At 46.0% G+C, this 12,485-nt stretch overlaps 5 protein-coding genes across 5 annotated transcripts; all 5 read right to left on the bottom strand.

Annotated features, from left to right (window-relative positions):
- Nucleotides 1-226: 226 nt before the first annotated feature.
- On the bottom strand, nucleotides 227-1,057 carry N7481_013305 (uncharacterized protein; the record flags this gene model as incomplete). The annotated part of the gene is made up of 1 exon (XM_057272524.1): nucleotides 227-1,057. One exon carries the CDS (start codon nucleotides 1,055-1,057, stop codon nucleotides 227-229), a length of 831 nt encoding a protein of 276 aa, XP_057116712.1.
- Nucleotides 1,058-3,368: 2,311 nt separating this feature from the next.
- Nucleotides 3,369-5,063, bottom strand: N7481_013304 (3-deoxy-7-phosphoheptulonate synthase class II; the record flags this gene model as incomplete). Its single annotated transcript, XM_057272523.1, has 5 exons — nucleotides 3,369-4,410; nucleotides 4,469-4,670; nucleotides 4,726-4,789; nucleotides 4,848-4,957; nucleotides 5,042-5,063. The coding sequence occupies 5 exons, from the start codon at nucleotides 5,061-5,063 to the stop codon at nucleotides 3,369-3,371; spliced, it is 1,440 nt and encodes a 479-aa protein (XP_057116711.1).
- A 376-nt stretch (nucleotides 5,064-5,439) lies between these two features.
- Nucleotides 5,440-5,997, bottom strand: N7481_013303 (GNAT family N-acetyltransferase; the record flags this gene model as incomplete). The annotated part of the gene is made up of 1 exon (XM_057272522.1): nucleotides 5,440-5,997. The coding sequence occupies one exon, from the start codon at nucleotides 5,995-5,997 to the stop codon at nucleotides 5,440-5,442; it is 558 nt and encodes a 185-aa protein (XP_057116710.1).
- Nucleotides 5,998-6,275: 278 nt separating this feature from the next.
- On the bottom strand, nucleotides 6,276-7,202 carry N7481_013302 (aromatic alcohol reductase; the record flags this gene model as incomplete). The annotated part of the gene is made up of 1 exon (XM_057272521.1): nucleotides 6,276-7,202. The coding sequence occupies one exon, from the start codon at nucleotides 7,200-7,202 to the stop codon at nucleotides 6,276-6,278; it is 927 nt and encodes a 308-aa protein (XP_057116709.1).
- Nucleotides 7,203-7,739: 537 nt separating this feature from the next.
- Nucleotides 7,740-9,606, bottom strand: N7481_013301 (CAZyme family AA1; the record flags this gene model as incomplete). The annotated part of the gene is made up of 2 exons (XM_057272520.1): nucleotides 7,740-8,641; nucleotides 8,697-9,606. Coding segments are annotated over 2 exons (1,812 nt in total), but the record flags the coding sequence as incomplete, so codon positions are not given.
- Between the last annotated feature and the right edge of the window lie 2,879 nt (nucleotides 9,607-12,485).

Raw genomic sequence — 12,485 nt, 5'->3', positions numbered from 1 at the left:
GTTCATACTACATTGATTAAAGGCCGGGTGCGGCGTGGACTTGCCGAAACAGTCAAGAACACTCATTGGTACAAACAGTCAAGTTAGGCTAGATGTGCCCCAGTCTTGGCCCCATTCCCTAGATTGGAAACTATAACGGTATTGAAAATGCCCGTATCCATTGGACAATTGATAGTTGATACACTGAGGTTATTCAAATACATAGAAAAGATGAGCAACGTCGCCGCTAAATCAACAACTCACAAACAAGTAGCATACCAGCAGCCCACCATGTCAGCTGAGAGGCCGCATTGTTGACAGTAGCTGCGCCCTTTTTAGGTGGACAGCTTATACCAGGGGTAGGAACAGCGCACTGTGCTGCGGTGAGGATGGACGAGATGCTTGAGGCGGCCGCCGGTGAGACACTGACCTTGCAAGGAGCAGGCGTAGGCGCGGGACTCGCGAGCACGGCGCATTCTTCGCCTTCATAGTAACCCGATTGGGCTTCCAGGGTCTTTGTGACGTTGAATGCAAGAGCGGAGGCATCACCGCATTTGTCATCGGCAGTGAGAGCGGTCAAATTAGGCTGGTTTGCCCCTTTCTTCGTAGTAAAGCGGACGGATTGGCCTGCCCATGGGTGGTTCAAGTTGACTTTGGGCTCACCGTCCGAAGTGGTCTCGTTCGCCGACGTCGAGCAGTTGGCCCAGTCCAATTCCCAGACAAACTCCCAGTCATTCTCGGTGTTCAGCGTGTTTGCGATGCTAGCTTCAAGGAATGCCACAGAGCCCTTTGTATCTGTTGTATTGGGCAGATGTTCTCGCGCCAGATTGCTGGCCAGTGATTGATTCCCCGGCGGGAGATCCACTGGCCACAGTCCGTAATAAATATAGGGATAGAGTCGATCAATCGCCGCAGGGTTCTGAATTGCGAAAACGATGGGGGTGAGTGTCATCGGCCCAAAGGTGCCGCTTCGGGGGAAGACCAAGTCAACCTCTGCGAACCCAAGGCCTGTAGTCTTGGCTATCCCCAGGGATGCCATCAGGCTGAAAGCGAGGACCTGCTTCTTGATATCGAACATAGTAAGGATTCGAGAATATTAGAGTTGAGAAGCTTAGGTGTGGTTAAGCCGATACCACTGGACAGTCCAAGGTTGATAGCCAATATCAACTGACATCAGCGGCAAAATCAAACGTCCAAAGGGAAGAGATCAAGAAAGGGAAATTTGGGTGCAGTAGGGCGAGGTACCCCAAAGTAACCTAAAGTGAAAGGGTCGTATTTTTCGTACGGGCAGTAAACAGAACTACTTACGCTAGGGAGACTAGAAGGTTTCGTAGTCCGTAAAAAGAGGATCCCCCGGAAGTGGGTCAATACAATACAAAAATTATATTAAAATTATATACGAGTATCTAAATACCCCGTATATAGTCTTAGACCTCATTTCAATTTATGAACATTATTACCTCCTAGCCCTAGAATGTATTTGGGCAGTGGAGCCAGAAGCTTAGAGGACCCTCACAACTCTTAGCGGCCCCTACATCGCCTACTGCCACCTTAGAAATAGATATCTTAGCACAAGCCTCCAAGAACCACCTCCTTCAAGCCACATCAATAGTTAAAATGAGTTTCTTGGGGTTATGAGAGAATTATCGGTGCTTTACTACTGTTTACCATACGTATGATCTGTAAATATAATGATTCTACTTGTCAAAAATCTCAGAGCTATCGGCTTCTGTCCTCCTGATAAGCTTAGTCCTGGCAGCTTTACGGAGTACTTTGGTTGCAAATATAGCAATGTCTTAGCGTCATAAGTACGGAGAACAATTTATAGAAGGCTGAATCTTTTTCTTGGTGAGGCTTTTTTCATCAGAGCCATAAGTGTTATTCTGGACAGAGGGCTCCGTCCGGAGAACCCAGCGTCTATTCGTAGCATATACCACTTTGTCTCAATATGCATCAATAGCCATCATGGTCTTTTGACCAATGTCGGTTCTCTTAACTCTATAAGAAGGTAAGTATTATAGAACCAAGAGACCTTAGGCCCTTCTGGCAAACTTTTAGATTTACAGGGACCCAACCAACAATGCTAATTCTATAAGGCTAGATTTCATACTAATACACGGGCCGAGGGTCGGCCCGTGTATATCGAAGGGACTGGTGGACATTGGATCAAGCGTATCGAGGTACAGTACGGAATTCTTCATTACGGAACATGTGAATTCGGCATCACGGGTAAAGGTCGTAAGGGAAATGCCGACGAGTATGTCGGGGCTCAGGATGCCGTTGATGTTATTCGGTACGCTGCGAAGCATTAGGGTGATGGAAAAAGAATGGGAGTTAAGGGAACCTTCCAGTGCAAGGTTAACATCAAGAAGCAGAAGGTTGACTGGGCTATCTACCATACGAAATAATTACTCTTCAGTCATTCGAGAGTCGCCTCACAGGTGCTTGACCTAAGAAGTGGCTTAAATCTGTTATATTTGTTGTCTATATAGTGATGTAGTCTTTTTATATCCAAGATTCTTGAGCAACACTTCAAGGTGAGTCTAGTGATGATATCAAACCATGGTAAAATAACATCTTGCAATAAGTCCTTTCAATAAATGATCACAAACGGAAGGTAGCTGGATGGTCCCCATGGCGAACCATATCCTACGATACGAAGAATCTGGGAAACGGGACCTTCGCAGGACCGACCACAATTTTCAGGCGAGCAAGGAAACTCGTGGCAATTCCTAGAACAGGCACAGGTCTATAAATACCATATAATTTTGACAGTTTTCACAATGTACAAAAGCTAAGTACAGTATAGAGTAGTCACAGTATTTAGCAACTATTGAAGATCACTGGATTTAACCACTAAAATGCTAGAATTCGCCCCAACGGGTGTCGAAATCGCGGAACAATAAAGTTCCGGAAGTGGGTTCAGGTCTCGTTTTATTTCGACACCTGCTCTGCTGTAACCCGGGTATTAGGAGTAGCACTCTACTCAGGGTTGGGGGGGGGGGGGCTATGGTGTGAACACATACAACGGGGGACTACAAGTCAGTAAACACATGGAACTGTGATCAATCGAATGGATTTTGGCATCCTGGTCAGGTCTATCTGGTTCTTGTCAGGTTATTCTATCGCGTGGTAAAATGGAATTGAGGCTTGTCCCGCTTATATCGAGCTCTAACCTAACTCGCGTTGTATTGCCAATGCTCTTTCAATCTGCACAGTTCAATTTACCTGCGTTTCGAGTACCTATTGGAACACGCTGAGATCAAGAATAATACGACTTCAGTCACTTCGATGTAATTTTTTGGAACTATCTAAGATACTAGTATCTTGACTCGCGGAAAACAGAAATTTTGAGTAGCCCTTGGGTGTTCATCGAGAGGTTCTGATGGCTATTCTTCTGACTCTTGGCGGTAGAAACCTGCAACAAGGAAGGCCAATTCAAGAGCTTGCTTTTCATTGAGACGAGGGTCACAGAATGTTGTGTACCGCTCCCCGAGCCCATCCTCGGTAAGCCCAGCCGCACCACCCACGCACTCGGTTACTGCTTCGCCAGTTAATTCGAGATGCATACCACCTAAGAATGACCCGGCCGCCCGATGAATCTCCAAAGCCTGTCGCAGTTCCTCGAGGATATCCGTAAAGTGACGAGTTTTGACGCCGGAGGGAGTCGCTTGTGTGTTGCCATGCATCGGGTCGCATTGCCAGACAGGAATATGGCCAGACGCCTGGACGGCAGCAATGTGGCCTGGAAGGAAATTGGCAATTTTCTTCGCGCCGTATCGTGATATGAGAGTCACTTTGCCGATTTCCTTGGCTGGGTTTACCACGTCAAGTAAGCGGACTAGCTCATCGCCCTGCATACTAGGTCCAACCTTGATGCCGATTGGGTTGGCAATTCCACGGAAGAACTCCACATGGGCACCATCGAGCTGTCGCGTGCGGTCACCAATCCAGATGAAGTGGCCAGAGGTAGCGTAGAAACCGCTTCCCATCTCCCCCGTTGTTTCTGTGCTGGCGTGAGCTGGGTGCCGAAGCAATCGTGTCAGACTCTGCTCGTATTCCAAGGACAGTCCCTCGTGGCTGGTGTAGATATCAGCGGTCTCCACGCCTCGATCTTTGTCAATGCCGACAGTCTTCATGAATTTTAGCGCATCCTTGACTGCTTTGACAATCTGGGCATATTGCTCCCTGATTGCGGGTGTGATAACATGGCCGAGACCCCAGTCGAGAGGAGAGTGAAGGTCTGCAAGACCCGAAGAAAGAGATGCGCGCAGGTAATTCAAGGTCGCCGCAGAGTGAAAGTACGCTGATACCAGACGCGACGGATCTGGACGCCGGGATTCCGCATCGGCAGCAAACCCATTGATATTGTCGCCACGGAATGAGGGCATCTCGACCCCGCCGATGACTTCTGTGGGGCTGGATCGCGGTCTCAGGTACAATGATCAGCAAAGGTATACGCGATTGGGAGCAGCTAGATGAATTTTACTTGGCAAATTGGCCTGCAATACGGGCGATTCGAATGACAGGTTTGTTGGCTCCTGAGTAGAACGTGAGTATATTGAATTGTTTGAGGGAGACGGGATTCATTTTCCTACCCCAGATAAGAATCAAACTCATTTGCAGCAAAAGCTTGACTTTGGCTTCGATCATATCTTGATTGCAGTAGTCGAATAGTTCGGCACAGTCGCCTAAGAAATTAATTAGATGAGAAGTCATTGATAGGAAGTGATTGGAACGAGATACCTCCTTGGAGAACGAACGCCTTCCCCAAGGCTACATTTCTCAGGCTGTTCTTGAGGTTATTGATCTAAGTTCAATTTAGCCATAAGATCTCATCATCAATAAACGAATCGGTGGGGAAATACCTCTTGGGTGGTAACAAGCGGCGGGAGCTTATGGAGCTTGTCCAGTGCATCTTTTACACCTTGTGCATCCTCGTAGACCACATCCTGCGTGATGGGTTTTGTAGTCCAAGCTGCAGAAAAGGGTATCAGGAATTGAGTCAATCGAAATGATGGCATCGAAAGAGGCCACATGAAGGATCGGGAAAAGCACGTACAATTAGGACTCCAGTTCGCCATCGTGTGACCGTGTGACGATGACACTCACGCTGATGCTGATGATAGTGGGGAGTGTGGGGTGGGGCTAGAAAGGAAAGGGATGAAATAGCCAGACAGTGAAGTGGAATGGCAGTTCAAGGGTTGATGGTAGCTGATTAGCTCTGTAGCTCTGAAACTGTCAAGACACTCGGGTTCCAATCACACAAAGAAGCAAATCAACCGAATCGTTCAAGTGCAAAAAACTCAAAGACAAAAAGAAACAACCGCAAACCCGCTTATTCACGGGACTTCGATGAGTCATGTTGACACCTCATTATGCAGGCGTGAAGGAAAAACATAAGACATCTGAGGAATCGACACATCAATCCATTGTAAAGTAGACTGAACTGAGTTGAGATTACAATTCCCTCGTAAAATCGCATGCCAGAAATATAGTTCCCTTCAAAGGTGTATCATAGTAGGGGGTTGTCTCAACAAATCCATGCTTCCGATACAACCGTCGCGCCGCAAGCATATCGGGCAAAGTGTCTAGGCGAATTCCTCGGTACCCCAGGGATTTCGCTTGATCGATAATGGCCTCCACTAGCTTATCACCAAGTTGAAGACCGCGTGCTTCAGGGAGAACATAGAGGCGCTTCATTTCACACCAACCGTCCGAGCTACGACGGAGTGCGACGCAGCCGATAGTCACGGGCGGAGTCGCGTTAGAACCAGGCAAGCCTAATTTGATGACATTGGAAGTGGCGTCGTCATGGGCATTCATTGGATCTGAAGTACGTGCGATGAGAAGGGCGCCTCCGTCAGTGGTGGCGTATTTGCCGGGTATCGAGTCGAGCTCCTCTTCAAAGGATTGGAATGTCAGATCAATCCCTAGCGATGCCGCGTAGCCCGAGAACAACGCACGAATGACTGGGACATCCTCCGGAAACTGTGCATGGTTGATGTGAACGGCCATGGGACAAGAGAAAGGATCCGGTGGGCATAAAACAATCGGTGATCCCGATCACAAATAACTTCCAGGGTTCTGGTACGAAAATAATAGAAAAGGGCAGACTTGCTCCACATCGGCGTTGCTGTCGAATGCCGACATGTGGGCCTACTAGTTTAACTAAGCTACAGGCTTATAGCCAGCTTCTCCTCTGTCTTCTAGATCCATCACAGTTCCTCGTAACATTTTTTTCTTGATTATATGTAGGGAAACATAACGTCAAGGTCGTCGGCGAAATTCAAATATCAAAAATTCGCCCGCGCCCAGTTCTTCCTAGCCCACTCCTCCGCCGTCTCAGCTTGTATTCCCCGTTGCTGGTTCCATGTACCTGCCAACTCCCACGCCACGCCGTGGCCCTGCCCAAAGACCGCCTGGTATTTGAGCAGTCCATTGTGAGGGTCAGACGCTAATGCATCCTGCATTTTCTCCATCGTCAACACATTCCTGGTAATGGGATTGCCAGTCACTCTTTCGACTAGCTGAGCCAGCCCTTCATAACTGATAGTATCCCCTCCGATGAAGATAGGGCGATTATTGAATAAATCCTCATCTCCCAACACAATTTCCGCCGTTATCAGTCCAATATCTTGCGCGGTAGTGATAGTGACTTGATTTTCCAAGCTTCCCAGTGCGTTGACACGGTCGTTCTCCAGATCGACTACCCCAAAGGAGGGCTCAAAAAGAAAACTCGTGAACATGCCCGTGGAAATAATCGCCCATTGAGTCTTGGTCTGCGACCGCAAAAGATCACGCACATCAAGTTGCTCGTCGAAGAGATCTTGAGGGGATCCTCGTCCAATAGCATCGTAGTCCACCCCAAACTGCCAGGGGATAAATCGTGGTATTTCAGCATCGAGGGCAGCACGGGTGATCTTGAGTTGGACGCCGGTGCCTGAGACAAAACCCGTGCATCCAATCACGGTGTCATAGTTTGCAAATATCGAAGCTAGTCTTCGCTCAGAATCTTCAACAATATCCCCAGGGACGAGATCTATGCCCAGCTGCTGGAGCGCTTTCTTTTGCTTTTGTTTGGACGGACTGGAAGAGTCGATGCTGCCAGGGCGCATCAAAACTGCGACTGTGGCGGGGCGGCGAGGATGCGCAACCAGAGCACGCAGCACTTGGAAGCCCAACTCCCCAGCACCGATGACTAGGATTTTTTGAGAGGTCATCATGTCAATCCAAGGTGATAAGGATTTGGAGAAAGGGGGCTCATCAAAGGTATAGACCCAACATATCCTTCTTGTCTAGCACAAACAACGGAAGGTTATTTAGTCTGCTAACTCCGTGCTTTGTAATAAAGGCTGCTGCTGCCCCACTAAATTGGAGTCAAAGGATCGAAGGATCAGGCAGACTATGATCATCTGCAGATCGTCTCAGGCATCGAGGCGCTATTGCCGACTTAAATCCGGTCATGAATTACTGGTGCGATTGTTAACTTAGTGTTGTCATTCCTGTTGAATCCTGGCGTAGTAAAGAGAAATTGAACGACCAGTATGGCAATCTCTTTTGCGAAGAGCAGAATTTGAAAATTCCTGATAGCGAAACTGCATGATCTGAATAGATACTAGGAGTTTATTGAACATGGTTCCCCTTAAATATATGGAAATTCCATTCTCCGACCTTCGAGGAGGGTCATTAAAATCAACCACGGCTGAGCCTTGGCGCCCGTGTTTCTTTCTGCTCATCAACCGTTCCGATAGAAATACCTAAACACCCGAGTCATAACCTTCCTGTCTGACGGCATCGGAACTTTCCCACGCTTGGCAATTTTCCGACAAAGCTGTCCAGTTTGTCAAACCAGGAATCTCATCTGGTAGCTCTATGAATTGGAGATCGAAGCCCATTGCAGTATGCCACCCGATATGACAATGAAGCAGCCAGACACCTGGGTTATCTATCTTCCACGCAAGGAGGATATGGCCTTTTGCCACATCTAGCATGGCTGTGTCTCGGCGTATAGGATTTTGTGTTTTGACCGTTCCATCCCACTGATCAGTGCTCTGTGATAATACATAGAAGTCATGGCCATGCAAATGCATGGGGTGTGCGGCTGCTGGTATAGGTCTTCCCTCCGGAGTAGACTTAGCCTGATTGTTCGTAATCAACAGATAGAACCAGATACCCCTTCTGGGCAATACCACTGCGTTATATGCTTTACTCAAATTCGTGAGATTATTATGTATGACATCTAGCAATGTAGGATGTTCCCAGTGCACATGCATGGATTGGTTGTTGAGCGTCCATTTCATGTATGAGTCGGTTTCTCGACCGGTAACATTGGCATCGAATACCCGGGAGTCAAAATACTTTCCAACCGGGGCTTTGCTAAGTTGAGTTGAGTTGCTGATATCGGCCCATGCGATTGGCCAAGGAACTTTTTTGGGCATATATGGAGTAAGACTATCCATCTTTTCATCCACACAATTGTGGTTGTAAATGTGATCATTAAGATCCTTTGGCTGTTCATCGTTTCTTTCTCCGTAATACAAGATTCCTTGAACATGATCTCGATTAAAGATATCACCACAATCCGAAACTGTTTTGGCAATAATCCAAAATGGACCTGGATCGTTCGAATCTGCGTGTAGAATAATGTCGTAACGCTGTCCTTTCGGGAATTTAGCTTCAATACTTAGACATCTTGAAATCAAGAATAGACTTACCCATCATAATATGGATAGATGAGACATGGTATGGTACTATTGGCACCAGGTCGGCAGCGATAACAGTAAAGTTGTGGCCCTCGATATGCATTTCAAAATTAGAGTCAATGGCACCATTAACGAGTCGTATGCGATACTTCTTATCGTGCTCGACGGTCATATTAAATCTATATCCGCCAATCGGAGACGCATCGACTTGTAAACGCACATTTGCAGGAACTATTTGTGTGTTATCCCAAATATTTGTTCCATTTATCAGCCCATTTGCCATGGTTTCTAGGCCGGATGTCGCTATAAGTGCATAATACTCCTCAGTGGTCTGATGTGACCAATCATTCAAGAATAGGACCCCTCTATCTTCATCATAGTCAGCGCTAGCCGGTCCATTTATGACGATCCCACCAAAAGCACCATTCCAGGCTTGCGTTTCAATATGTGAGTGATACCAGGCGGTTCCATACTGAGTAGCTTTCCATCGATATGTGAAAATCGCTCCAGGGGGTATAGGGCACTGCGTCAACGATGGAACACCATCATCTTCATTTGTATAGAGTTGATTGATGCCGTGCCAATGAATAGAAACTCCTGATGCTTCATGAAAGCCGATGGGGTCCTTTATGAGATTGTTTTGCACCTCGTTTATTACCTCATCTCCCCAGTCCGCGAAAATTGTCGGTCCAGGAACTTGGCCATTCACTGTTATATTTTCTCGCGAATTATTTAGGTTTTCCGGCACATATCCATCTGGTCCTGGTCCACGCGTTGCATTAATAGCAAGGTGATATTTGCGTGTAACGCCAGTGAATGGGAAAAATGTCTCCGTATCCGTGCAGATATCGCATTGGCACCAGCTTGTGCGGGTATGGGGTGAGTTTCCAGGACATGCGTGTTCAAAGTCATATCCACAGTGCTGAAATGGAAATCCTGGGGCCAATCCCTGATTTTCGCATCGAGGGAGCCCGCTTTCTTGGCCAGATACGATACACAGAAGAAATAGACAAATTAAAAATCTCATGAAGCCTTTATTAGACATGGCCAGACGGATGATAGTCGATTTTCAATCGTTGCAATCGATGGCGTAGATACCGTGACAACTTGAAGATCGGAAGAGAACTTTCAACCTTCGTTCACGCAGAATGAAGCTATCTATTTATTTCTTGGTTTGCTTCAGATCAAATAAACAGTCAATGGTGTACACTGTATTCAATCGCCTGAAACATATTTAGATTTCTCGAGCATGCCGGATCTTGTCCCACCTGGAATTAGAAATATTCCCCGATGCTGTAATTTAGGTATGATATACTAGTTAGTACTTCAGGTTCCAGGGATGAATTTTTGATTGTCCTATTTCCTCGAGTTATAAGATCTTCATATGGTAATCACATGTTTTTTTTAAACAATTGAGGCCCAAATGTAATCGGAACTTTTGTTTTCTCTCTCCTTTTGGCTATGGATCACACGTCATGGGTTCAAGTTCCATCTGCTACCTGCAAAATAACCTATAGGCTGGCAAACTGTTTAGTGTTGCCAGAGAATTTGAAACAAATTTTCAAACCGACCGTAGACCTATGAGCCGGACTGTCGGTTGATTTTCAGTTGGGCCAGCAGGGTTTACGTTATGGGAAATCACACTTCAAAAAATACGATCAATATTGGGGCGACTTGAAAGAAATGTTAAGATATAGGGTGGTCCTTGCCTAAGCCCTGGGTTGTCTCATGGTTAGGTTTAATACGGGGCGGCGGGTTACGATCTGTGCTCGTTCGTCATAAGCTCCTCGGTAAATAAGCAGGGAAGCCCCAGCAGGCATATCCCGTCGTGCAGGATAACCTCATTCCGCAGCATTCCGAGCTACTCTTTAATCAATGGAGCAATCAAACTAAAAGCGAGTCCTCGATGCATATTTAAGATCTCTTAATCTTCTAGTGATGTGGTTGCAGTATTTGAACTTTTTTGACTTTGGTACATCAAAATTTGGCGCCATTGTAGTATTATCTCTGACACTTTCTTTATCACAATGAATTTCAATATGGCCAGTTATATTTTCACCCTCGTCCTTCCAGTGCTTTCATATAAAAATGTGAAACTCGTGAATGATGTGGGCCATTCTCTTCTTGAGCCCTTTGGACTATACGCCTATGGAGAGGAAATCCAAGGGCTTCGCGTCTTGGCTGCAGATGGTACTATAAGACTCACTGATACCAACATATATCACTTATTAAGTCGATGATGACATAGGTCAGGCTGTATTTGGTAACCAAAGTCTGTCAAATTCGTCAAACCTGACGCCATTCATTGGTAAGAGATGTACTATTCGAAAGACACCTTGTTATGATAAGCTAACAGCGACACATATTAAACAATCAATATTCCTAGTGGCCAAACTAGATTACCAGATCTATGGCAGGTTTCGCCCGATACAAGTAGCCAGTATACCGTCAATTCTAAGTTAGTCTTTTCAAGTGAGGCGACGGTACCTGGTGATGTTTGGCTGGCTTTGTATGACTCTACAGAGACTGTGAGTCCGGTGGGGTTCTCCATGAGTACTGAGTTATCCAGCATGCGAACTAAGGTATGGTGGCTATATGGCCTATATGCTGAGTTCAATTACGGGATATTCTATGCTCGTCGACTTCATGAAGGCGGTTTATGGCAGTTGATGTGGAGCGAAGATGATCTCCCATCTTCAGAATATCCTGTAATTACCATAAGATCTGTTCCACCCCGCTGATACTGGGCGATGGAAGATAGCTAGTAGTATAGATGATGGCCTGCTTCTGATATCGCTACTTTACCCCAATCTAGTAATGATAAAGATGATCCGAGTCTCGTCGATTCACATGAATTAGATGCTGTCTATTCATTGATGGCTTTCTAGATATTTTTGTGTCAATCTTTCGATGTAGATCATCTATCCTCGGACGATTCTGAAGCAGCCGCATGAAAGTGTGGGAGTGTTTATCCACTACTTTGTTACTATCCGAAAACCAAATTGCATTCGTACTATCTTCTTCGGCGTTTGTATTCATCTAAATGTCTCCTATTACGATAATCTTTCCTCTGATGTGGTGGATCCAGACCCACTCTGACTGGTGACATTACTCTTGGACAGGAGACGTCTAGTTCATGCAAGAGCGAGTAATATTCATCAGGGACATTGAATCATCTGTTCTATAAACAGACTGATTTCAATTTTATAAATATTCCGGTAGATTTGAGATAATATCTCGGGCTTCCAAATATCTCGCTTCTCTCCTTAGAGAGCATATACGGTTGCAAGGGATTCCATGACATATATGATAGCTTATAGAATTCGACCACGGATGTCTTATGGCTTTACCCGGGGGTTTGGTCGAGATCTAAATTCTCTCAGTATCCTGGGATACTCTTCCTTAGGGAATGAGGTTGACTGGGTATGTTTTGCTGATATTTATAACTGGAACTGGCAGTCCCGTCGCTCTCTATGCAACCATTCCAGCTAGGTGATGCAGAAACTTCAACAAGGGAATCGTTGAATCCAATGGTCTAAAGGGGATATCCAAGCACAGTAACTGCCTTGAAAATGACTCACTTTTCATTTTATGTTCATGGATGTGCTCTAGTATCAATAGCAGAGGTTCTTTTCAAGGTTTTCTATATAGCTATCCCTATAGAACGAAAGGTCACTCACTCCACGCGGCATCTACGAATTTCAGGTCGGTCAATAGTTAGAAATAACATGTTTACTATTACTGCGCTATGAAGATCAAGATTGCAGTTTTTTCGGTGTTTCTGACTGCCTCCGCCACAGT

The sequence above is a fragment of the Penicillium waksmanii genome, assembly GCF_028829765.1.
Source record: "Penicillium waksmanii strain IBT 27052 chromosome Unknown utg000010l:1.0-3698451.0:1.0-3701458.0, whole genome shotgun sequence".
Classification (NCBI taxonomy): domain Eukaryota; kingdom Fungi; phylum Ascomycota; class Eurotiomycetes; order Eurotiales; family Aspergillaceae; genus Penicillium; species Penicillium waksmanii.
Note: the sequence above shows the minus strand (reverse complement) of the source record. Positions and strands in the feature narration are given on the sequence as shown.